Consider the following 25733-nt stretch of genomic DNA (forward strand, 5'->3'; position numbering starts at 1 on the left):
TTGGACATTGCGCATGCCGGCCTCGTTCCGAAGTTCCGCCTGGGATGCTAGCACGACTCCATTCGCAGCCTTGTACAAAGACTCCATGGTTGGTATTCTCGCATGTGTGATGGTACTGTGGGGGAGTGCTTCACAGCGCCTTTGTAGATCTTTTGTCTCCCTAAACATTTGCCTTTTCCCTTGCCATGGCAAAAGCATGACTCTGTAGGTTTCCCAGCGGATGCATGTGCGGGCGGGTGATCGACTAATTTCGAATGTACGGAACTGTTTGTAGCCGCCGCCTGCGAACACGTATGCGGTGGGGCCTGCTTGACTCTTCCAAGATTGATATGTAGTATAAGTTGCATGCCATGGGCACAGGTTAGCGAACCACACCAAAACAAAACCAGTAGGCGGAAACGATGTGGGTATAGAGATGCTTCTAGTGGCATATAGTACTGCGAGAGGCTTGGTGGAATGTTTCAGACTTGGAAGCTGAGTCCCGTAGCCGCAGGTATCATGCCCGGGCATCGTTCCTTGGACAGCAGCAGCAGCCTATATCGGAGAGAGTACTGCCATCGATCTCAGGGTAGTATATGTCTTCTGCTGGACCCTGAAATCATGAGGCTCACAATCACAAGGGAGAGTACGGTCACGTGAATTGGCAAGAGGCGCGCGGATCATATGTTTCGCCAGCTCCGACGCGGGCGCGCTTTGACGCGTTCGGACTCGTTGCATCCAGCGTCTATCAAGGAAACATCACGACTTCACTATTCCATCTAGCGCGCGTCCACTATGCACTTAAGAGCCTGAGACTCGCCTGGATTATATTGAATAGCGACTGCTCCCATGTTCAACTTCACCCCTCTTCTAGGCGCGCAGAGCTCCTCGCCAGCGTCGCAGTCGTTGCTAGAATTCGATGGGGGCATACAGATCTTGATCGATGTTGGTTGGGACGAGGATTTCAGCGTAGAGAAACTCAAGGAGATTGAGAGGTAGGTGCATAATCTGGCCGCGATTGCAGTATGGATGCCAGTTGAAGTGTGGGCTGTCGCCGGGAAACACTGGCAGCAGGTAGCAAAGTCGCTAGGTAGCAGCAATACACTAGACATACACGACGACTAATCTCGACACTCCAGACATGTCCCCACCCTGTCCTTCATCCTGCTTACTCACGCGACCACTGCGCATCTCGGCGCCTACGTACACTGTTGCAAGAACTTTCCTCTGTTCACGCGCATACCCGTATACGCGACAAACCCCGTCATATCCCTCGGCCGCACGCTGCTACAGGACTTGTACGAATCCACGCCGCTTGCATCGTCCATCATCCCCACCGAAGCTCTCAGCGAGTCTGCCTACTCCTTCTCCTCGGCACTCAAGGGCGGCAAGAATCCCAACATCCTTCTCCAAGCGCCCACGTCGCAAGAGATTGCCGACTACTTCGCCCGCATCAACCCCCTCCGATACTCGCAACCGCATCAGCCCATCCCTTCGCCGCACTCGCCTCCACTCAATGGCCTCACCATCACGGCATACAGCGCTGGACACACACTGGGCGGTTCCATATGGCACATACAACATGGCATGGAGTCGGTCGTCTATGCCGTCGACTGGAACCAGGCCAGGGAACACGTCCTTTCAGGAGCTGCTTGGCTGGGAGGACCTGGCACCGGCGGCGCTGAAGTCTTGGAACAGCTGCGTCGTCCAACTGCCTTGATCTGCAGCAGCAAGAACACCAGCATGGTAAAGGTGGCCAGGTCGCCCAACAAGCGAGACGAAGCTCTTCTCGACATGATTCGAGATACCGTGGCCAAGGGCGGGACCGTCTTGATTCCATCAGATTCAAGTGCCCGTATACTTGAACTGGCATATCTGCTTGAGGAGACCTGGGAGCGCGAGGCAGCAGACGCCGAGAACGGCAGTGCGCTATCAAGTGCAAAGGTCTATCTTGCAAGTCGGACTGGTGGTGCAACCATGCGCTATGTACGGAGTATGTTGGAATGGATGGAGGAGGGCATTGTGAAGGAGTTTGAAGCCAGTGCTGCCGACCAAGACCGAAGGAACAAAAACGGAAAAGAAGAAGACCGAGCCAGAGTCCCGTTCGACTTCAAGCACATAACCTTGGTCGAGCGCAAGACACGTGTGGCTCGGATGCTGAGCGCAGCTGGACCGCGAGTGATATTAGCAAGCGATGCGACGCTCGAATGGGGATTCTCCAAAGATGCTCTTCGAAGCCTGGCATCTGATGAGAAGAACTTGGTCATACTCACAGAAAGAGCTGGTCAGCTGGGCGCACAAAAGAAAGGTCTCGGTCGATACCTCTGGGAGTTGTGGGAGCAGCGCAATGCATCACCGGGACATGATGCTCCTTCTATTAGTGTAATAGACGCCGCAGGCGATCAAGCACCATTCAGCACGGTACGCGCAGTCGCACTCGAAGGTGATGAAGTCCCGCTTTATCAGCAGTTCCTTGCCGGCCAGAGACAACGTCAGACCACCATGGGCGGCGATAACGCAGCAATGCTCGAAACGTCTGCCGATATCGTTGATGATCGATCATCAACTGAGTCAGAGAGTTCGGAAGGCTCTGGTGACGGATATCGAGGAAAAGCGCTCAACGCAACCGTTGCCCTCCAACACGCGCGAAACAAACTTGGTATGACAGACGCAGAGTTGGGCGTAAACGTACTCATACGTCGGAAGAATGTTTACGACTACGAAGTGCAGGGCAAGAAAGGGAAAGAGAAGATGTTTCCGTTCCAGGCCAAGAAGCGTCGCGCGGACGACTTTGGTGATCTTATTCGACCCGAAGACTTCGCTCGTGCCGAAGAGGAGGACAACACTGCCGGAGAAGCTCTTCGTGGTGAAGGAACAAAGAAGGAAAATGCTGTTGGTCAGAAGAGGAGATGGGATGATTTATTAAACAGCACCGACACCAACAAAGCCAACGCCAACCAAAAGCGCCGGAAAGACAAGGAGGTTCGAGAAGGCGAGGACGAAGAATCGGACAGTGAACCAGAAGACGATCTAGACAAGGTGGAGGGCCCATCGAAAGTCATCATTGAGTCGGAAACTCTGGAGATCCGGTGTCGGATCGCCTTTGTCGACTTCTCGGGTCTGCACGATCGCCGCACGATCCAGCAGCTTATCCCGCTTATCAAACCTCGCAAGCTAATCTTCGTGGGTGGCGAGGAAGGCGAGACTCTTGAGCTCGCCGAAATCAGTCGAATAGCACTGAATGCGAACACCGATTCTGCCAACGCCATCGATGTCTTCACACCCGCTGTCGGTATCATGATTGACGCCAGTGTCGACACGAATGCCTGGAGTGTCAAGCTCAGCCGCAGCATGGTGCGCAACCTGCGCTGGCAGAATGTTCGTGGCATGGGCGTTGTGGCTATCACCGGCCGCCTCGCAGCTGCAAGCCTTGAGCCCAAGGTTGAGGAAGAAGCGGATACGCCAGCGAAGAAGAAAGCTCGACTCGATGCCCCCGCCGTCCCCGTGTCTAGCGATAAAAACGATGACACACCCGTCCTTGACGTCGTTCCTACTAACATGGCCACTGCCGTTCGATCCGTCGCGCAACCCTTCCATGTCGGTGATCTTCGTCTTGCCGATCTGAGGAAGCTCATGAATGCCAACGGCATGCAAGCCGAGTTCAGAGGCGAAGGTGTACTTGTCATCAACGGTACGGTGGCTGTGAGGAAGACGGCTACTGGTCAGATTGAGATTGATGGAGGGGCTTATGGTAATCTGGATCCAAGGAATAATGACGCTGCAACGTTCTCTAGGGTCAGGAGGCAGATCTACGAGGGTTTGGCTGTAGTCGCTGGAGGATGAAAGTTCAGGGTTACGAATTAGGTGTAATGTTGGGCGTTTTTCACTTGCGGCATGCCCCTCCAATGTAAAAATGAAGAACGATGTGGAGTTGGTCTTGAAGAAGGCAAACGCTGTCTCGTATTCTGAAGCGTCTTAACAAAACTTACATTGAATATCCTAGCAGTACTCTTCAATTCATGTGCACAGTCAAAATAATGTGCTTTCTTGCACCATTCCTCTTATGATGTACGTCGTCCTTCGTTTGCCGAAAGACTATCTAGATATCAACTGCTTCTTGAGAAGCAATTTAGTTGACTTTTTACCAGAAGTATGCAACGAACACAAAGCGTTATAACAGGATAATTCGCTAGTGGCTATCTGTTTCACCGTCATCCAAGCCTGTTTCTCGATTCATGAGCCTGATAAGGACCTCGCTGGCGTCCTCCTCGCTAATCGATAAAACTATCCTATGGAACGGGAGAAGAAGTTGCGCAATCCGATCGCCCTTTCTTGCATCGATGAGCGCGTTCTCGTATGCAAGAAGATTAGATGTACGTCTTCCGCGAATGGCATTGACCAAATGGCCTTGTACAATATCTTGTGAGAATTCTCTTACGGATTTACTCAGCTGCTTCGCACACCCCCTCAGACGTTTCAACATAAGTCGACTATTCGGATCGAAGCTCCCGACGGAGTAAGGCCCATGAAGATATAGTCTTCGAATAGCCATAGCGTTGGATATATGCCTCAAATCTGCGTAAAGAGCAGGTAGATTGAGAAAGTGCCAGTTCGAACGGTTTGACAACTCTAACACAAGATGTACATCAGTTTGTGTGTCTACTGCGGTACTCAAGAAAACCAATCTCACCGTGGCTTGGACCTCTCAACAGATATCCCTCTTGTTGGCTGAATGGCGACGAGTGCTCACAATTTGTAGCCATGGTGTCCCAATGCGCAATCTGGGCTGTTGTCCCAACAAAGATATTGCCAACACCCTTGGTCATCACCACTCTTTCCGCAAGTGACAGTGCGAATAAGTGACAATTCTGCTCCCATTTCGTATATGTTTCGAATTGCTCAGAAATGGCCTGAGCTAAACACTCGATCTGTGTCACACTGAACTGAGTCTGCCCAATATTAAATGCAACCATGGGCATGTGCCGATTTTGCGCAACGTGTGCATTCAAACGATGGACATTGTCGCATCGTACCTGCCAATCAATGCACTCAAGCTGAGATTGCAATTGCTCTATCGTAAAACGGTCGATTTGGAAGTGAGGTTTATCTCCCTCGAGGATCAGGTGAAAAAAGGTGCTTTGGGAATAGAGCGACCAGTGTTTGAAAGAAGCTGGCCATGCTACGTGTGGAGTACTAACAAGATACAAGTCGTGTAAAGGTGTTGATGAGGCGCCGTACTGAGCTAAGGCCGAATGCCATCGGATTGCGAATTGCAGCTGGACTAGGTAAACACTTATCGACCAGCCTCCTGGTAGAATCTTAATACGATCCATCAATTGTTGATACTTTTTTCTTTTGTAGTCTTTGCGTAATTTGTCATCGAGTGTGTCCATGTAGTCTTTGAGATCTGTTTGTAAGATGGCCTGGTTGGTAGGGCCGAACTCCATCATGCTCGAGGTGCTGGAAGTCGCCGACATCGCTAACAGGCTGCGAAAACTTTACAAAATGATGGGCGGCAACGTGGATAAGAAGAAGAAAAGCGTGAAGCCGAGTGTTTACCAACTTGTAGCTGTGTTCAGCTCACATTGGCGCCTAAGCGACGGACGCCATCTACCTCACAACACGGCTGACAGCATCCAATCAAAGACGACAAGCAAGCCAGCCTCTATTGTTATTGGTTCAATGATGAATCTGTACAACTTTGATAAAGCCTTTGATTTGATTGTACGACGCGAGGTGAAATCGATTCATGCGGGGGACAGGGTGCTTCCACTAATGAAGGACACGCGCGTTAGACCGGTGAAACCAGCTGGCGTATGCAAAGTGATAGAATAAAGATCTTACAAGCCCCATCTGTGCCACATAGACCTTACGCGACCATTTGCTACACATTCTACCACCTGTTACTGAGCAAGGTTCAGAACACAACCTTGGTATTCCAAGGTTTGGTTATGTGCTTACCTATGTTTCGGCATCGCCACCGTCGCGATGGCCATGCCTCATCCGGGCCTGATTATTATCTTCCCATCTTTAAGCAAACGGATTTGAATGACTACAACCCTAGCACCTATGAGTGTAAAGCAGTCCCAGCCGACATCGAAGCCATCGAAGCCCTACTGTCCTCTCAAACTTCAGACGGTGAAACCAGAGGAACCCGACAAGGAGATCTGTTCGATCACGACGATCACGAATTCTACAGCAGACAGAAAGGACAAGAATTTCCTCAGCGCGCCTACTCCGATAAATTCTTTCAGTCTTCAGAGCAGAATCCAGAGAAATGGTGCGAAATCGGTGTCACGTTCCGCGGACATGCTTCGGTTGTTATACACGACATTACTGGAGCTGATACAGACAAACCGAAAAAATACTTCGAGTATTTAGGCATCGCAAAAGAGGAGCCCCAAAGCTCTCGCGTGGGGGACATCATACGCCTCCATCTCGCACGAAGGCGTGGGGATAACGAATACGACCTGTGGTTCCACCACCCTCGTACCGACGAAGAGTCCGGCCGGTACTACTCCGTTTGTCGCATTCGAACGACAGATAGGATGATCAAATACAACGCTGGTCTGTCATTTCCTCGGTACTACAAGAAAGTCACAAGTGACTGTGCTACGTTTGCACACAATTTCCTTGTCAAGACGCTCGATTGCGTTTATGCTGAAGGCCATATCGAGAAGAAGAGACTTGATAGTATAGTGAAGAATCTGGTTAAGCATAATCATGTCGCAGAAGGTACTGTAGGGGAGACAGAAGTAGTGTCGCGTAGGAATAAGGTCCTTGGTGACACTGGTGGGACGTTGCTAGAGAGTGGCGGGACTTTGGTAGGGAGTTCTTAAATAATGAATCGAGGTAGCAACACCAGTTGCGCTTCTGTAGCTACATCGATTTATATCTTGCGATAGAACATAAAGACTGGCATATGCGTCTGTATAACTTCTACATTGCATTGCTGAAGTTTTGTTTGTTACCTGTAGGAATGCAGACTTTTTTGGGCAGTTGGGTGCTAAGCAGATAAGATGATCACGACTTTGTGGTCGTGATCCGACCTCCCAATGGGCGACCAATGCCCGTTGGAGATATCGTGGACTGCTGGAGGGAACCTCTAGCTATTTGTCGTTTAAAACCTTTCGTGGCTCGCTTCGGCTCGCTCTACAGCCAGCTAATCGTTTCAAGCTAATCGTGTCAGCAGGAAGCGAGGCCCCGCTTTTCTCGTTGCTCATTCGTGGACGGCAGCACAGCTGCCTCGTCGGCTTGTTACACATAAAAAAAAAAGCAGATAAGATAAGCGTCAGAATTCGGAAAGCAGCACTACTCACGTTCTTTACCCAAAAGAGGGGTAAATGACTGCGCCGCAACTGCACGACGTCCGAATCTAGTCTTTACATTTCCGAGGGCTCGTAGCCTTTGTTATTTGCTAAGATTGACAGCCTACTACAACGCGCACAAAGCCAAGATCGACCAGATACACGATGCCCTCCAGTTCTGAGGAGGCGCAAGCCCTCGGCCACGCAGAGTTTTGGGACGAACGGTATGCAAAGGCTGACAGCGACAAGCCAACGCACGAATGGTTCCGCGCATTCAATGAGCTAGAGCCCTTCTTTAAGAAGCATTTGTTCGATAAAGAGAGGGATGAGGGAAAGAATGCCAAAATTCTTCACCTGGGGAGCGGGGACAGTGTAGGTTCTTCCTCACTTCAAGTTTGGAAAGCTGTAGGCTGCACAATAATGTGGACGCAAATATTACCATTATCTCGGTTCATATGTTGTAAACTGAACTACGAGAACCTCCGTCATTTTGCGGCTACGTCTTCATAGGGCTGACTCATTGCTAGACCGTCCCATACGATCTTCTAGAACGAGGTTATACGAATCAGCTCTGCATTGACTTTTCCGCGGTAGTGGTCGATTTGATGAAGTCACGACATCCAGATAAAAGTCAGGTTGAATGGAGAGTCGGCGATGTCCGGGATATGAAAGACATCGATAGCAAGTCCGTAGATGTCGCCTTTGACAAAGGCACTCTAGATGCAATGATCTACGGGAGTCCATGGAGTCCGCCCGAAGAGGTTATGGACAACAGCGGAAGGTATATCAGTGAGGTGAGTGTATAACAGAAGCTCGGGCATATGAGCTTGAACACATGCTGATTTCAACAAGGTCTGGCGGGTCTTGAAAGACGACGGCGTGTTTCTTTATATTACCTATCGGCAACCGCACTTTGTCAAACCGATCCTCAATCGCAAGAATGAGTGGGATCTAGACATGGAAATCATGGGTGGAGGCGACAGTTTCCAGTACTTTGGCTTCATTCTCAAGAAGAACACCTCAGGCCCGAACTGAAAACGTAATCGTCGATGCTATAATTGGTAACGACACAAGTACGTCAAAGAGGCGTTGGGCATGTCTGAACAATCGCGACAGCAGTATCTCTTGGGTCGAAGTATAGGGATTTCAGTTATTACAAAAACGTATTCCAAGAGAGGTACCTAGGTATACACCACCCCATTCTTATCAGCGCACTGACATAAGAAGTAGTGAGTACGTCTAGAGTTCAAGCCTCTCGGATGTAGTCGACTCCTCTGTAGTGCAACGAAACATGGAGAATGCGGGCAAGACGAGATCCGCTCATCGCACTATCCATCTCTTTTCTCTTCCAAACTCTGACGCCTCTCAACTACACAGAGGACACCGCACCGTCTTACGAGACACAACTAATAATTCGTCCTTAGTTACCAGGGTGAACACAGTCGAAGTGGAGCCATCGACGGCATTACACCGTGGTGCAAGACACAGTCGATTTTCCATCTTTGAATCCCGGCGTGCATACAATTGGTGCACTGCTTTCGAAAACCAGCTCAACACTGCCGTTCTTCGCCCCTGTGAATTGTATGTTGGCAGAAACGTTCGCCGAGTTCAAGCCAAGACCAGCCCCTACTGTGAGGACTTCGGGGGTTATGTTGAAGCCACCGCCTAGACCGAAGTCACTGGACCCTGCTGTAAGCCCGCCTATATCGCGCACGTTAGCTAGAGCGAATTGGAAGGCAATGCGAACAACGTACCTCCGTATGATACGCCGGCTTGCCAGTTAATGCCGCAGCCTACGCCGATGTCGCCAAATGGTGTAAGACTACCCGCAGCTGCGACATTGCCGACTCCGCTGGTCGATGTGACGTTTTTTTCTAGGCTCGTAATGTCAACGTCGTTGGCTCTCCGTTGTTGGTTTGGCGCTGCCGATGCTAGCATTTGTATAGCAAGAAAAGATACGGCGAGTTTAGTAAACATTTTGTCGATGACGTTACGCTACAAAGTGCTTGCAAAGAAAGAGAGCCGTTGGATGTTTATAGAGAGGACTGCCGCCAGGCAAGGCTGTGGAAGGTAAACAAGGTTCTATTTGTAGTCGGTGCATATCATGGTTTGATGATCAGGGGCATTGGCATCGTCTCCAGCATCATTTAGGCTATTCGCCAGCTCAGTGCTTCTGATCCAAGTCTTTCTCTATTTCTACTGTGCTACAGCGTGTTCCGGACGATCCGGTAATTGCGATGTCGAGAAAGAACGACCATTCGGACCGGTCCCAGGCCCCCTATCGAGCATCGTAGGCCGTATACCGCGTTAGTAAGACTACTCGGCCCCACATGAATCTGGAAACTTTAATTTGACCGCCGCGCTTACGCATACTATACGGATTCTCCTGCGAGCAGTTTGGAGGTTTCTACTAGATGGAGGGCGAAGATGCAAGCTGAGTTGAGTCTAAACATCATGACTTCGGGGGGATCTCGGAACCTTTCTCAGAAGCGTTGGGCTGTACTCCAGAATCTCACGGGTCCACCCTTGCCGTCAGCACCGCTGACGTAGATCATAGTTCAAACACGGTAGACTAGCTGTGTCAGATTGTGCACAGCCAGATACCGCCACCGTTATATAGGGAATCCCTTCTACAGAGATTGAGCAACGTCCATCTTGTATCCCACATCGTCAAAGATGCTTACCAAATTAGCTCTTGGCCTACTCTTGGGAGTAGTGCACTCAGTTGTTGGCAAAGAGTCGTACGCACCCTACTCGACATCGAAGAACGAATCGCATCTCCATACTCATGATGGAGGGTTCACCCCGGACTTCTATCTCTCTGTCACATACGAAAACCACACTGTAGCATGCCAGCATCGTATGTCTGCGCTGGTAAATGGCACATCTCCTGGACCTATACTGCGTCTCCCGGCGGGAAAGACTAGTTGGGTGCGCGTCTGCAACGATATGGAGGAGTTCAACACAACCATGGTATGACTAATTTCAGACGCTGATACCTGAGATGACTGCGTCTGACACATATCAGCATTGGCATGGCCTTACCCAACGCACAGCGCCTTTCAGTGATGGTTCGCCAGTCAGTCAATGGCCCATTGCACCCAAAAGATGCTTCGACTACGAGATTCACCCTGAATTTGAGGATGCAGGAACCTACTTCTACCACTCTCATATTGGCTTCCAGGCTATCTCTGCCGCTGGACCGCTGATTATTGATGACTTTGGCATTCCTCCATTTGAGTACGATGAAGAGCGTATTGTCTTCCTCCAGGACTATTTCAACAAGACCGACGAGACGATGGAGCACGGACTCGTTGCGACCCCATTTGTTTGGACTGGCGAGACAAACGCAGTACTTCTGAACGGTATCGGTGTAGCTACCGGTGAAACAGCTGGCCAGGGCAACTGCCAACTGCCGGTGATTGATGTGGAGCCCGGAAAGACGTATCGCATGCGCTTTGTTGGTGCAACAGCCATATCCATGGTCTCATTAGGTATAGAGGGTCACTCCGAGCTCGACGTGATCGAGGCAGATGGTCATTATACGAAGCCGTACACTACAGACCACATGATGCTTTCATCTGGACAACGTTTCGATGCACTTCTCAAGACGAAAACGATTGAAGAGCTCGGAAATCAGACCGACTACATTATCCAGTTTGAGACCAAAGATCGGCCCGCCATCTATACTGGGTTCGGTATCCTGCGCTACCCGAGCAATGGACCAAAGATCACTTCTGCGCCCACGGTAGCCCCTCTAACTCTTACCAACGCCACCTACGACTTCCTTGAATATGCTCTCGAGCCATTGGTACCCAACAACTTCCCCCATGCCTCCGAGGTGACTCGTCGCGTTCATGTGAGCAATGTGCAACTCAGGCAGTCCACCACCATCTGGCAGCTCGATGGCCTGAACTGGACCGAAACGAATCCGGCCAACAGCCCCCCATACCTCGTCGACATTTACAAGAACGGCCCTGCGGCGATGCCAAACTACACAGCAGCCATGGAGAATGGCGGCTGGGACCCCTACACGCTGACTTGGCCTGCCAAACTCGGTGAAGTTATCGAGATTATCTTGGAAAATATGGGTAGTCTCGTGGACAACAACGGCGGCTTCGACTTCCATCCCTTTCACCTGCACGGTGCCCACTTCTACGACTGCGGAAGTGGAAATGGGACTTATGATCCTGTTGAGAACGAAAAGAAGCTTGCAAAATACAATCCCGTACAGCGGGATACGACGAACCTGTACCGTTATCGTTCCAAGGGCACGGCAGGAGACGACGAGGGTTGGCGTTGCTGGAGATTGCGTGTCCAGGACGCTGGATGCTGGATGCTTCATTGTCATGTGCTTCAGCATATGATCATGGGAATGCAAAGTGTATGGATTATGGGTGAATGGGAAGATATTGCGCGGATTCCGTACTCGGGTGCGCAGGGATATCTGGACTTTGGGGGTACAGCCTATGGAGGACAGGATATCTCGCCGGTTGCCTACCACTGGAACGAGTAAACTGCTCAAGCTAGAGTTCTGCTTCTTCTTAATCTTCTTCTCTTTAGCTTTTAGAATTTATTCTCCTTAATTGATTCTATCTTGAATTGTGGGTGCTATACTTGTCCCCATTTCTCCACACAGCTGGATTTGTAGATTACATATGGAAGATAGCCTAACCCTCTTTCTCTTCGAGGCCGCTATGATGAGCCAGAATCAGAATCCGAGTCGGTGCTGTTTGTTGACTCTAGCACGTTTCCACCTAGTAAGAGAGAAAAACGTTAGTTTAATGACAACAAGATCATCCTTGCGTAATCAAGGTGCGAGGAAGCATGGAGGAGCTACTTGCGCTGTTGCTTTCGTTCTTGCCTCGCAGTAGTACCTCATTGATGGGCTTAGAAGGATAGATCACACTGGTAGCAAATCACTAGAGATGAGAACTAGTTGAGCTTTGCGGTCGAATCTCTCTTTCGTACTTTTCTACGGTACATGTACACTGGGACTGCGACAATTCCAAACGACAAGCTCGGGAGGCTGATTTGCATCGCTCGCCTCGATGCCTCGCAGCAGCCTGTAGCAAACAGAGCGGTAGTGAGAGAATGCGCTGCGATTCGTGACCAAGCTCTCTGCAGTTGGTATCGAGATGGGCGTATACTCGGGTGACATGCCTTTGGTGTGAAGCCATGGATAGTAAGACCTTTGTTATGATGCTTATCCACGCCACTGCTGCGCGACCGTCCCAGGGCCGCTAGCTTATACTGGAGGAGCAACTGCGTTGGCCTGGAAGATGGTATAGCTATTGATAGAGTAGCCTGCAGCCTTTCCTTCAAGTCTCACCCTTCTTCTCTCCTTGTGCATCGAAGCCGAGGCTTTCTAATTGGCGTATCAGCTCGTTGATTTTGATGACCTTCTCGAACTGCTCTGGGAGCAGCTTGTCGCCCTTGTCTTTCTTGTCCTTCAATTCGCGCGCCTGTCTTAACTTCTTCGTAAGCTTCTTCGCTTCCTTCTCTTTCTCGACCTCGGGGTCAACAACCTTGTCCGCCTCAGGCTTCGCATTCTCCTTCGCCTTGACCTCCACCGACGCTTCCTTTTCCTTCATGTCGGCAGAGGCTCCTTTGCCCTCGTCTTTTCCATCATCCGCTGCGGCTGCAGCCTTTTTTCTAGCTTCCCTCCGCTTGGCATTCTTATTGGCAGCAGGACTCAATGTGCTAGAATTCTCCTCCTTCTTTACCGCTTCTGCACCCGGCACTCCTGCCTTGCCTCTGTTGCGGAAACCCTCGGCGGTACGGTTCTTGTAAAGTTCAACATCCTCTGGTGGGCGGTAGCCTGGGCGAACGCGAATCTCTTTGCGTAGGGAGCCGTCGGGGCGGACAGACGCGGGGATGTGGCGTTCGCCAGTAGCGGAGGTGGTGATGCCGGCTTTTGAGATTGCAGGAGTTTCTACGGAGGGCATGGTGCTGGTTGCGGTTGCCGTGAGGTGGATTGGGGGTAGGATGCGCCGGAGGACGTCAGGCAGTCGCGACAGGCCAGGACGAACCAATCGTTCTAGTGAGACGTCGCCGAGTCGTTGCAGGCGTCGTCCAACAAAGGCGAAAAGTTGAGGCTTTGGGCTGTCGAGAGTGAATCGAATGTCGTGGTGGGGTTGGAGGTAAAGTTCACGTCAAAGCGGAAGGCACGACGCACCAATGAGCGCAGCGGAAATCCCCGTGACGCGAGAGCTTGAATCTTGTCGGCGAACCTCAACCTTTGACACCGTCAGCGAAGCACCTCCACATCACCCTCCACAGTCTACCCAGCCCTCTCGACACGTTCAAAATGTCTGGCGTAAGTGAATTGACCGGTCGACACCACTGAAGGCGCGCTAACGACTCGACGCAGATGCTCGGCAACGTCTACAAGCAAGTCCCTCCTCGCGCATACTCTTCGATCCGACGAGACTAACCATCGGCTGCAGCGCGGTCCTCCGCAGCAACACCACCATGTTGTTCGCCGTCTTTGGCTCCGCCTTCGGTCTGCAACTGTAAGCCACAGCATCCGAAGTGGAACTCGGGGAAAGCAGGGGAGCTGACAAGAGCACAGTGCATTCGACACAGGCTCCGAGAAGATCTGGGACAGCATCAACCGCGGCGTATGTCAGGCTGCTACAATGGACGTGGCATCTGCTAACGTGCACCACAGCGTCAATGGAAGGACATCAAGCAGCGATACATGGAGGCCGCCGAGGACGACGAGTAGCATCTCAGCCATACCACAGTTCGAACATGAAATAGACTCTTCTTTACGGTTCTTTGGAGCGGATACTGTACATTGTGGTGTATACTACAGCATGCGAAATACCAAGGCGACATGTTGACCTTTCTCTATATATGAGATTCCGTGATGAGAGCCTCAGCAGCCAGGTGTCTGATGTAACAGCTCGTGTCGCAACGAGCACATTGTTTGGCCGTCAATGTGATTGTGTTATTGGGCTTGATGGTGAGCCATAAGCCGACATATCTTTTGAGCGGACAAGGCATATGCCGTTCATAGCCCACTTGGGCGGAAGACATTGGGTATAGAGAATGAGGTATCAAGGCAAATCCGCAAGCACATGACAGACTTTGTTATGTTGAGTTCGATTGATGGCCCCGTGAATGTGTCGGGCGACGTATGCCAACGAGTTCCTGCGCGAAAGTAATAGTGAAGCTCGACCGTGGCTGCTTGGTGGCGTCGCGCATGCCTGCCTCGGGGGTCCGCGCTACTTCACGAGGTATGACATAGCGCGAATCTGCTTCTCTCCATTACCACGCAACTCCAGGCTCCGTCCAAACACACGACTCTCACCCTGGTGGCTGGTCCACGCAACCGCTACCAACAAACAATCCTGCCCTTCCAATCACCCTTGTTTACCACCCCGCTTGCCGTCTTCCACCCCCACCATCCCGCCGCGAAAGCTGCACAATGTACATGTCCTTGCACGAGCAGGAACTATGTCGACAGCTGCGCGAACTACCACGACGACACAACTACCGGTTCGAGCTGGCTGCTGACCGAGAGCTGCGCGAAATCCTCTTCCGTTCCCTCGCTGGCCGCGACGACTTGTTATCCTACTTCTTCCCTAATGGACTCCCGACGGACGAGGAGAAGCCATGGAGCCTGCGCGACGCCCAGGGTGCAGTAGAGGGTGCAGAGTATACGGCGGCGGCAAGAGGAAAGCCTTGTGGACACATATTCAAGAATGGCGAGGCTACATATCGGTGTAAGACCTGCAGTGCAGACGACACTTGCGTGCTATGCGCCCGCTGCTTCGATGCATCCGATCATGAGGGACACCAGGTCTTTGTCAGTGTGTCGCCAGGAAACTCTGGCTGCTGCGACTGTGGAGACGACGAGGCCTGGATACGACCAGTCCACTGCAACATACACTCGATAGACCCTGAGCGCGAGTCCAAGGCGGCAGGCAAGGCAAGGCAAGGTTCCATGCTGCCGGATGAACTCGCAGAAACCATCCGCACCACCATCGCACGAACACTCGACTACCTCATCGACGTCTTTTCCTGCTCACCGGAGCAATTGCGCCTGCTCAAGACCGAAGAGTCCATCCGCCAGGACGAGCGCAACTCGCGCCTTACCTCCCGATGGTACGAGGCGGGAGACGAGTCAGAGGCGTGCGATGAGTTCTGTCTCGTGCTGTGGAACGATGAGAAGCATACGGTCAACGACGTCCGGGACCAGGTCGCTCGCGCGTGCAAACAAAAACTCGCCTTTGGCCTAGCAAAGGCCTACGAGATCAACGACGTGGGGCGCAGTGCCATTGTCTATCGGACGGACTTGAACGACCTCCTTCGCATGGCCAAGATCATCGAGGAGATCAAGCTCACTGTAACCATCCGATCCGCGAGGGACACTTTCCGAGAACAGATGGGCGGTGTCCTGATCGAGTGGATACAGGATATTGCAGGCTGCAGCGTTGGAGAGGACAACCAGATACTCCGCCGTACCGTTTGTGAGGAACTCCTGAAGCCATGGCGTATTGGTAGTGAGGCGTCAAACCAAGGCATTGGCAAGAACGGTCTTGACGATCACGAGATGGAGGACAAGGAAGCTGAGATGGACGGCTTCTTCAACGGCATGCTATTACAGCGACGAGCTCGTATCATACGGGTCCAGCGACAGCGAACCACCGATACCAACGATGACACCACTGCCTCGGATGACGACGATGATGACGAGGGCGGACCTGCAGCCGAAACCCAGGATGATATGGATATCGACGAGGTCGGTGCTCAAGACAACGATGGTGACGTGGAAATGGGAGCGTACGAAAGCGCAGATGAGGCGCTCGAAGTGTCTGAAGCGACCATGGCAGGCTACCCTGCTCCTCCTCCACCGCCGCCGCCAGCACCTCAACATCTACAACGAGGTCAGCTTGAACAGAGTGTTACACCAGCCGAGTCAGATAGTGAGCCTATGGTTGGCGCGCCGTCTCTCAGTCATGTCGAGCCAATGCTACCAGTGCCCGAGACACCTCACACTCGTTCATTACCATTGCGGCCAGCACGGCCAGCCAGATACTGGTTAGAGAAGCCTGAGAGTTACGGTAAGAAGCCCGGAACCCCACCTCATGAAGATCTCTGGCAACGTTTGAGACTCGATCACCTGATATTGTATGATTTGCGTATGTGGAAGCAACTGCGTATCGGTATACGCGATGTCTTCATCAGTACCGTGGTCACGATTCCTGAGTTCAAGCGCCTCTTGGGTCTACGATTTGCCGGCGTCTACACTGCTCTGGCACAGCTCTACCTCATTGCCGATCGTGAGCCTGATCACTCCATCATCAACCTTTCTCTGCAGATGTTGACCACTCCATCGATTACCTCCGAGGTTGTTGAACGTGGCAATTTTCTGACAAACCTTATGGCTATTCTCTACACCTTCTTGACCACCCGCCAGGTGGGCTATCCTTCAAATGTCGACCCCAAAGCGACACTAGCTTTCGAGCAAGGAGCTGTGACTAATCGTCGAATGTATCACTTCTTCCTCGATATGAAGTACCTACTGGGCTCCGAGTTTGTTCAAGAGAGGATTCGCGAAGAGCCACGTTATCTGCTACAGTTCCTAGACCTTGTAAAGCTCCATCAAGGTATCTGTCCCAATGTTCGCCAAGTAGGCGAGCATCTCGAATTTGAATCCGAGGCCTGGATCAGTGCTTCTCTAATTACCCGAGAAATCAACAAGCTGTGTAGACACTTTGCAGAGTCTTTCGCCTGGAGACGCGACGAGGATCCAACAAATATCCAACGCGCTATACGTGCAGCCGCCAGGGTAGCCATCATTAATTCTCTAGGCGCTGAACGCAGACGTTTTGACCAGACCGAGCTCAAAGAAGAGACCAAGTTCAAGACGTCACCCGTCTTTGAATTTGACGCCGAAAGTTCTACCTTTTTTGGTCCGTCCTACAAGATTGTCGATTATGTTGTCGCGGCACAGCCAATGAGCTTCCATCACGCTCTCCATTACACTCTGTCCTGGCTTATCGATCGAGCACGAAGCATGGATCGAGAGGATATCAAGCGGTTACTCTTGTTCTCTCCCAACGAACTACAAATGGACCTTGCTCTATCTATTCCTGTGCATCAACCCGAAGATTATTTACTGGCATTGTTCGATTTTCCGCTCCGGGTCTGCTCATGGCTAGCTCAGATGCGTGCAGGCATTTGGGTCCGAAACGGCATCACTCTACGACATCAGATGACGCAGTATCGCAGTGTATCACAGAGAGACGTTTCGCACCAGCGAGACATCTTCCTCTTGCAGTCCGCTCTTGTGTTATGCGATCCGTCAATCTTCTTAGCATCGATGATTGACCGATTCGGATTGAACGGCTGGATGACTGGCAAATACGAAGCTAGCCAACATGGATTCGAAGATAGTCAGGCTATCGATGTAGTTGAAGACTTTGTACACCTACTGATCATCATTCTCAGTGAGCGCACATCATTGATCCCTGCGGAGGATAACGACGAATCTCAACTAGCATCAATGCGCAAAGACATCGCTCATGTGCTGTGCTTCAAGCCACTTTCTTTCTCTGACATGACTGCACGTCTGTCAGACCGAATTCAAAACATGGACGAGTTTCCTGCTGTCTTGTCCGAAATGACCAAATTCCGTGCTCCGGAGGGCTTGTCAGACAGCGGGACGTTTGAATTGAAGGAACAGTACATTGATCTTGTAGATCCTTATCTTCATCAATACAACCGCAACCAAAGGGAGGAAGCAGAGAACATATACAAGACCTACATGGCCAAGAAAACCGGAAAGCAAGCTAGCGACATCGTCTATGAGCCGAAGCTCCGCCAAATCCCCTCAGGCCTGTTCCAAGATTTGTCGGCATTCACCCGAACGCCGCTCTTTACTCAAGTGATATACTACTTGTTGGGCTATGGTTTGAGAGCAGCAGCAGCGACACCAGGCATTCCAGCCACTCGCGTCGAAACCTACATCCAATTTGTCCTACAACTTCTCCTTGTTGCTATTCTTGAGGACAAAACAGGGGAGCATGGATGGTCCGAAAAGACACCTGATTCTTTTGTCACTTCAGTCTTGACTAGAAACGCAAGCATAGGCATATCAGGCCATCCGACTGTTCTATCAATCTTGAAGACCTTACAAGATGCCGAAGCTTTCAAATCATGTGAACCGAAAATAAGTCTGATCCTTCATAGGCTCAAGCAACGCCAACAAGACTCTTTCATTATCGCAGCGGCAGCAATCAACATGCCGGCTGATAGGATGGATACTGCCTCACCTGCACCGCAAGATAAAGAGCACAAGGAGCTCAAGAAGAAGCAGGCACTTGATCGACAGGCAAAGGTTATGGCAGCTTTCAAAGAACAGCAGGGAAAGTTCTTGGCTAACCAGGAGTTTGATTGGGGCGAAGACGACTTCAGCGATCTAGAAGATGAGACAGGTGGACTCGTTGAACAGGAAAAGACTCTCAAATATCCCTCGGGCACGTGTATTTTGTGTCAGGAAGATTGCAACGAACAAAGACTATACGGTTCGTTCGGATACATTTCCGAAAGCAGGATCATGCGGCAAACTCCTCTGCACGATGAGGAGTGGGTGGACGAAATCGTACAAACGCCGAGCAGTCTTGACCGGTCAGCTGAAGATATGCGACCTTTCGGCGTGGCTGGAAGGAACCGTCGCACTGTGGAGAAGGTCACCGCATCAGGCGAGCGCGTCACCAGTGAACGTCAAGAATTGGGAAAAGGATTTCCTCCTCTTTCCGTGACGCCTGGTCCGGTAACTACTGGATGCGGACACATCATGCATTTTGCGTGCTTTGAAGTGTACCTGAATGCTACCCAGAGACGCCACGTCAGTCAAATTGCGCGAAATCACCCTGAGCGGCCCGAGTTGAAGGAATTCATGTGTCCACTCTGCAAAGCTCTTGGTAACATCTTCTTGCCAATCATTTGGAAAGCAAAGAAGGTCTCTAGCACGGGCGTTCTTGAAACGAAACAACCTTTCGAGGAGTGGCTAGAATCGCAACTAGTTGCGATCCACAAGAGCCTTGAAAAAGGTTTAAAGGCCCCTGCGGACTTATCTCATGATCAGAAGATGCTCTATGAATATGCGGAACGAGACTTTATCCAGCCTATATCTAGTCGCTTGCCTGATCTGCTCAAGCCATCGCTACCTTCAACTGGCCTTGCTCTATCCCAACCAGGACAGCTCGCACCTCGGTTCCAGGTCCCGGCGTTCTTAGGTGTACAGCCTCCGGAGGTCGCCGAAGCTGGATTAGGGTCCTCTCAGAACAGCCCAGCTTTGACGCAAGATGTTCCAATGGGAGAACTGATCAAGATATACCATAGGTTGAGAGAGACGTTGAAGGTCAACAACGTTCACTCCTCGTTTGCGTATGCGCATACACCCGCCATGACGAACGATTTCACACATACAGATGCGCTTGCTCAGGCTCTTGGTTATTCTATTACTGCCGCCGAGATCGCGCAGCGAGGTGTGCAATCTGAGTCGGTGCGTGGTACTCTGATCGATAAGATCTCTCCACAAGCCGTGACCCATCTCCGCGTGTTTTCTGAGACAGTCTCTTCGTACATTGCCATCGGAAGCTTGCGAGGCCAGGGCCCAAATAAGACTATGGATGAGTTTTCAGAGACCCAGCGTCGTCAATTCCGCCAGCTATTAGTTGGACATCCAGGTATCTCTGATCCAGAAGTGTTGAGCTTCGACCTGAAAGGTATCGCACCGCTACTGTGCCAAGACCCGTTCATCTTCCTCTCAGAATGCGCTGTTGGAGTTGTGCCAGCCACCAATCTCGACATCCATCATATTATGCGACTCTGTTACCTTGCTGAGATCGTCCGAGTAGTCTTCGTCTTCGCGCTCGGTGTGAAGAACCAGTCGGCTGAGGATATGTCGAATCGAGAACTTCTCTTTCCCCATCCGGAACAGTTCATCAACACAAATGTAGTCGCTACCGGCATGTCTGAAGAACAGATGAGCAATTTACTTTGCTTTGTCTGCGTGATCTCCAACGTCACTAGTCAGGGCGACTCTCCCGCCTCATTTGACATCAACAACCTGCCCATTCCAGATCGTTACAAGGACCCCAACTTCCTTTACTTCATACATACTATGGTCTCGACGTACGCTCTACCGTTCGTCCGCAAAGCCGCTATCCTCATGCACGTGCGATACGGTGTCGACCTTCCACATGTCGCCGCCGAACGCGCCGACGAGCCTGAACTTGCGCGCCTTTCTTCGATCCTCCGGCTGCCATCACTCTCCGAAATATTCGCATCCTTCGCAGCGCCTACATCGGCAGGCAACACAACACGCTCTATCGTCGGAGGCTGGATCCGACATCTCCTCTGGGTAAGCAAAATTTGTGCCCGAATTGTACATGAGGCAAGCACTGACTATATGCACCAATTTCTAGGCACAAGCAGGCAATAATCCACTCAAGCCGACCGTATCACTGTCGCATCCAGCAATCTTTGAACTTGTCGGCCTACCAAAGAACTATGATACCCTGACTGATGAGGCAATACGTCGCCGCTGCCCGACAACAGGCAAGGAATTGACCGACCCTGCGCTCTGTCTCTTCTGCGGTGAGATCATGTGTAGTCAAGCCGTATGCTGCATGACCAACAAGAATCGTGGAGGATGTAATCAACACTTAGCCAAGTACGTCATTTCATTCCATCTCCACCAGAAGACAGCTCATTGTGCGGGTGGTCAGTGTCTACACGCACAGCGCGTGAAGCTGTAAAAGTCAGCAAATGACATCACGCTCAGCCATGACTATTCTCCTATATTATGTAGGACTTCATACTGACAATTTCCACAGATGCGGCGGCCAGATCGGCCTCTTTATACATATCCGCAAATGCATGATTCTCTTCCTCAACCTTGACCACGGTACCTGGCATGTCGCTCCTTACCTCGATAAGCATGGTGAGGTCGACCCAGCGTTACGCCGCCATCACCAACTGTTCCTGAACCAGAAGCGGTACGATGCGCTGCTAAGGAAAGTCTGGCTTGAGGGCGGTGTGCAGAGTCTCATTGCTAGGAGGCTGGAGGGTGACGTGAATAATGGAGGGTGGGAGAGTTTGTAGATTTGGATTCTCGCGAGAAGGCGAATCATACTTCACGTGGGTGGGAGCTTGTCCTTTTCATGATTGTATGAATAGCTAGTGGGCGTTATGGAGACCGACACTTGAAGAATTGACGAGATCTTTTGTATGTTACACACTGTTTTATAAATGATGGTGCTACAACAAGACTTTCGCACGTTTGTTATGATCGTGTTCGGTATGCTCATTGCCTGTGCGTGAATGCTGGTCATTGTCTTCACTCGCTGAATCTCTTTGTTCCAATAATATAGTATCCTCGCCGTTTTCTGCAGAAGCTGTTGCTGCGGAAGTTCCACCCGCTTCCGAATTCACACCTTCGACGAGTGGTATATCTTCTGACGTGATCTGTTCCGAGTGGGCTCCAGACGTTTGTGTATCCGCGGCTTCCCCCTGCGACTCGGTGTCTCTCCAAGCTCTCTTCTCCGGTGGAAGCATCCTTCTAGCAAGCGTATTGTTCGTTCTCTTCTCTTCGCCCTTGATACCTAGTCTCTGCGCAATGATATCTCTCCACGTAGCGAGCTTCTGTAGACCATCAACAAACATTTCCATGCCGTATACTAGCGACATCTCTTTTCCTAATTCAGCTCTTCTTGCTTGATTGTGTTCTTTAATTATGGCATTCAGGAGCCCCAGAATATCTGTATCAAATTCAATGGCATTGTCATCCATTTCGGTGAGCAGCGTATTGATGGCGGTGTAAGAGGATTGCTGAATCCATGCTGCGCGTATGAGATGTTTGTATAGCGTCGTCGTAGCGCCGAGAGCGTGGGAAGAGCGACCTAGTTTCTTGATCGTGGGTAGGATGGAGAAGGGTAAGGGTGAAGACGGGAAGTCGGTACGAAGAGTCGAGATGGCGGTTATGAGATGATGTGGATAGTTCTGGAAGAGAATGCGCGCATCGGTGGAGGGAGGGCCGGGTTTGGGGCCACCCTTCGGTTTGGAGGCTGATCCTTTGACGCCTCCGTTGCTGGCGTTATCGAGGTCTAGCTCACGCACTTTGTCGAAGACTTCGCGCTCGAGGGTTTGCCAGAGGGCGCGATCGGTAGAGGCGTTGCGTATGAGTGCATCGATACGTTCTCGTTCGGCTAGGCGCATTTCCTTGAATTTTGCCGCGTCCACATTGGTACCTTTCCTCTTGCCAACCCGCACCTTGGCCAACTCGGTGTGTGGGGTGTTTTCCTTTGCCGGCTGAGGCCTCGTCTTGGACCTTTGGAGGACTGTACGCGATGCACGCATGCGCGCTTCGCCTTTCAAGACTTGGTCGAAGACGTCGTCCAGAGACGGCTTGGAATTATCTTCATCATCTTCATAGTACTCGTCTGCTATCTGATCAAGTTCTACGACATGATCCTTCTCCTTCTGCTGACGCCCTTCAGTATTGAATTTTCTGTACAACTTCTGGAACGCGGCTCGCTCGGTGTTCGTTATAGTCGTCTTCCTGGGAGGTTCTTGATCGATAGCAGGGGGCAAATTTTCATCTTCGAAGGGAACGTCCTCTGTGTCGTACGGGCGCGATGGTGAGGTGATGTTGCGGCGAGCAATTGATCGCGTGGCGGCCTGCCATTGCTGGATCGTGGGTGTTTGGTAAAGAAACGGAAGGAGCGTCTTAGTTGCTGGAAGGCGAGAGCGTGACAATGCTCTGGCTGAATTGGAGCATATAGACATGGACGAAATGGCCGCACAACCGTTGCAAGCCGCAGACAACACGAAAATGACCACGAACACACGATGATGCAGCCCGCCGTCCGAGTCCCAAATCTTTTGAGATCGCCGCGGCCTAGTGGTGGTCTGAGCTCAGCTTACCGCATTAGGCAACTTACAAAATCCATCGAAAACCGTGGCACGCAGTGTGAAAGCAACGAAACCTCAAAGTACTGACAACAATAAGATGAATGCTCATTGGCGGAGCTCAACATCCTACTGTATCGGGCAGGAAATGAGGTCCGTGGATTGCAGCACGTGCGAAGGCCACCCAAATTCCAAGTCAAAGAGGGATACTTCATTGGTTCAACACGCAACACTCCACTTCCGGTAAGAAAATACAGAATCATCGATCACATTAGCAGGCAGCCCATTGCTGGGAACTGGCACCAGATAAGCGTGCCAGTGTGGCTGAGCTCGATATGTCGTATAGGGTAAGAGCTTGGAAACCCGTCAAAGGCAGCAGGATTAGGAATCTCAGTGTCAATCACTGCCGAGCGACGAAGACCAACATACCGTATCTGGTAAGTCGCAGAAATCCCGTCGAAAGCGGTGATTACTAGGAACCAATCCCTAAGGGACAACGCTCACTGGCGGAGTTTTGAGCTGAGTGACAAGGCATGAATCTGCAATGAATAGAAGAGATTGCGCCCCACTCGTTCAGTACATACTCGGTGCTGCCCATGAGCCGCTGTGAAAGTCCTCGTGCCAGCGATCGTTAGTGTCGTTATACTTTTGCGCAATATATGGGCAGCCAGATATGTAGTGTCATCTCAAAAAACTTCCTTCTTCCGTGTCTGACGCATAAGATGTGCTAGTATCAGCGATCACTTGTTGCGTATCACTTTGTCATTTGCAGTAATTCTATAGTATTGTATGTAGCGCACAGAAGTCTAAATGAACATGAACAAACTTCAGAAGAAATTCACTCCGCTATGCGAAAGGCGATTGGCCAGATCAACAAGTCCAACAAAAGAAAATAACAACGACCCACGTTTCCAAAGCGATCTCATGACGTCGTAGGGGGTGCCCGTGTTGGCAATCCTTTACCGATGCGACCAATCTGTTCTGAGTAGAAAGCACTCTCAGCTCCAGCCCCTATGGCTTTGATTGGAATCTTGCTGACCAACCAACTCGGCTTCACAGCGTCCAGCCTCAGGACTACATCACCACCCGCGGCCTCCTCTTTCAACAGTTTGTTTGCCCAGTTCGCATCCACAGCAGCCGGTCGCGCCACACCGATCAAGTCACAGGCGTTCTCCTCGAGCGCTGCGTGCATACCAGACAAACTGCGGAAACCACCTGTGACCATCAGGACCACATCTGGGAACCTCTGCCTGACTATCCTCGCGAAATCAAGGAAAAAGGCTTCACGTTTTGCCGTGCGTTCTGAGACTGGCTTCTCACCCGGTGCAGGCTCGTCACCCTTCATCATTCTTGGGTTCTCATACGATCCACCGCTAATCTCGAGGAAATCAATGCCGGTGGCCCTGAGGCGTTCGATTTGTTGCATGAGCTCTTCGATATCGCTCTTTTGTGCAAGATCCGCCGAGTTGAGCTTGATGCCAACGGTGAAAGTAGACGGAACGACAGCGCGGATTGCTTGGATAATGTCGAGAACGATACGAACGCGGTTGAATGCCGAACCGCCATAATCGTCTGTACGTTTGTTGGTGTTTGGGGCCATGAAGATGCTCAGCAGATATCCATGTGCAGCGTGTAGTTCTACGCCATCGAATCCGTTCTCACTCAGGAACTTGGCTGCTTCGGCATGCTTCGTTACGACATCTTCAATCTCTGCAACTGTCATCTCTCGCGGAGTACCGAAGAGGATCTTTTGTGCAGTACGTGCCCAGATGTTGTCCTCGAACTTCAATGGAATGGGGCTGGGTGCAATATTCTTCTCGAAAAGACCTTTGCTACCAGCTCCAAGAGGGCTTTGGCGGCCGGGGTGATTTAGTTGAACGATAGCTGGGGCACCTTCGACACGGCATGCCTCTGCGTATCTGCGCCATTGGGCAATGACTTTCGGATCAGTAGTGGGATTGATTGAGACGTCGAGGGCGTTTCCAAGCCAGCGCTCATCGATCATCACATTGCCTTTGAGAGTAAGTATTGAAACCGGTCATTTGGTAGAGGTAAATCTGTACCTGTTATAATACCACCCCATCCTCCTTTTCCCCATGCTTTGTAGGCAGACAGGAGTGGGTCTGTTGGATCGTGAGACTTTGACATGTTCTCTGCCATCGCTGCCTGTAAGAGTGTCAGGAACATCATCGCACTGCGCTTGGTCTGTCGTTACTGACCTTGAGTAGCCGGTTTTTGAAGACCAGACCGGATGGCAATGTTACCGGATCACGTAGTTGGCGGCTATTCTGCATCTTGGATGTGTATATGGGAGACTGTCAGAAGGCGTGTTGCATAAACTTGAGTTTTCGTCTGATGTTGGTGTTGAGTGATGTGATCTCTGAATTCGACTTTGATCTGGATATCTTGGTAACTCCAATATTGGTTCTTGTACTTTTTCTGTAGTTATGCCTATGATGTTGGTGTCGGTGTTGAAGGTGATATCATTCTTTACTTTCGAGCACCTGTAGACTA

The 25733-nt window shown here is 51.0% G+C and overlaps 9 protein-coding genes across 9 annotated transcripts; 5 read left to right on the top strand and 4 right to left on the bottom strand.

The window, feature by feature from the left end:
* Positions 1-828: 828 nt before the first annotated feature.
* On the top strand, positions 829-3822 carry GT037_008620 (cleavage and polyadenylation specificity factor subunit 2; the record flags this gene model as incomplete). The annotated part of the gene is made up of 2 exons (XM_038933667.1): positions 829-974; positions 1119-3822. The coding sequence occupies 2 exons, from the start codon at positions 829-831 to the stop codon at positions 3820-3822; spliced, it is 2850 nt and encodes a 949-aa protein (XP_038783632.1).
* Positions 3823-5930: 2108 nt separating this feature from the next.
* On the top strand, positions 5931-8321 carry GT037_008621 (methyltransferase type 11; the record flags this gene model as incomplete). Its single annotated transcript, XM_038933668.1, has 4 exons — positions 5931-6803; positions 7410-7658; positions 7814-8080; positions 8139-8321. 4 exons carry the CDS (start codon positions 5931-5933, stop codon positions 8319-8321), a joined length of 1572 nt encoding a protein of 523 aa, XP_038783633.1.
* Positions 8322-8751: 430 nt separating this feature from the next.
* GT037_008622 (uncharacterized protein) lies at positions 8752-9263 on the bottom strand (the record flags this gene model as incomplete). Its single annotated transcript, XM_038933669.1, has 2 exons — positions 8752-8987; positions 9041-9263. The coding sequence occupies 2 exons, from the start codon at positions 9261-9263 to the stop codon at positions 8752-8754; spliced, it is 459 nt and encodes a 152-aa protein (XP_038783634.1).
* Positions 9264-9962: 699 nt separating this feature from the next.
* On the top strand, positions 9963-11802 carry GT037_008623 (l-ascorbate oxidase; the record flags this gene model as incomplete). Its single annotated transcript, XM_038933670.1, has 2 exons — positions 9963-10259; positions 10315-11802. 2 exons carry the CDS (start codon positions 9963-9965, stop codon positions 11800-11802), a joined length of 1785 nt encoding a protein of 594 aa, XP_038783635.1.
* An 805-nt stretch (positions 11803-12607) lies between these two features.
* Positions 12608-13234, bottom strand: GT037_008624 (uncharacterized protein; the record flags this gene model as incomplete). The annotated part of the gene is made up of 1 exon (XM_038933671.1): positions 12608-13234. One exon carries the CDS (start codon positions 13232-13234, stop codon positions 12608-12610), a length of 627 nt encoding a protein of 208 aa, XP_038783636.1.
* A 232-nt stretch (positions 13235-13466) lies between these two features.
* On the top strand, positions 13467-14016 carry GT037_008625 (ubiquinol-cytochrome c reductase complex kda protein; the record flags this gene model as incomplete). The annotated part of the gene is made up of 4 exons (XM_038933672.1): positions 13467-13605; positions 13660-13801; positions 13861-13909; positions 13960-14016. The coding sequence occupies 4 exons, from the start codon at positions 13467-13469 to the stop codon at positions 14014-14016; spliced, it is 387 nt and encodes a 128-aa protein (XP_038783637.1).
* Positions 14017-14721: 705 nt separating this feature from the next.
* Positions 14722-21413, top strand: GT037_008626 (ring finger domain-containing protein; the record flags this gene model as incomplete). Its single annotated transcript, XM_038933673.1, has 3 exons — positions 14722-20670; positions 20735-20982; positions 21146-21413. 3 exons carry the CDS (start codon positions 14722-14724, stop codon positions 21411-21413), a joined length of 6465 nt encoding a protein of 2154 aa, XP_038783638.1.
* Positions 21414-21569: 156 nt separating this feature from the next.
* Positions 21570-23096, bottom strand: GT037_008627 (uncharacterized protein; the record flags this gene model as incomplete). The annotated part of the gene is made up of 1 exon (XM_038933674.1): positions 21570-23096. The coding sequence occupies one exon, from the start codon at positions 23094-23096 to the stop codon at positions 21570-21572; it is 1527 nt and encodes a 508-aa protein (XP_038783639.1).
* Positions 23097-24141: 1045 nt separating this feature from the next.
* GT037_008628 (uncharacterized protein) lies at positions 24142-25513 on the bottom strand (the record flags this gene model as incomplete). The annotated part of the gene is made up of 3 exons (XM_038933675.1): positions 24142-25232; positions 25283-25385; positions 25439-25513. 3 exons carry the CDS (start codon positions 25511-25513, stop codon positions 24142-24144), a joined length of 1269 nt encoding a protein of 422 aa, XP_038783640.1.
* Between the last annotated feature and the right edge of the window lie 220 nt (positions 25514-25733).

The sequence above is a fragment of the Alternaria burnsii genome (genome assembly GCF_013036055.1).
Source record: "Alternaria burnsii strain CBS107.38 chromosome Unknown 744, whole genome shotgun sequence".
In the NCBI taxonomy this organism is placed as follows: Eukaryota; Fungi; Ascomycota; class Dothideomycetes; order Pleosporales; family Pleosporaceae; genus Alternaria; species Alternaria burnsii.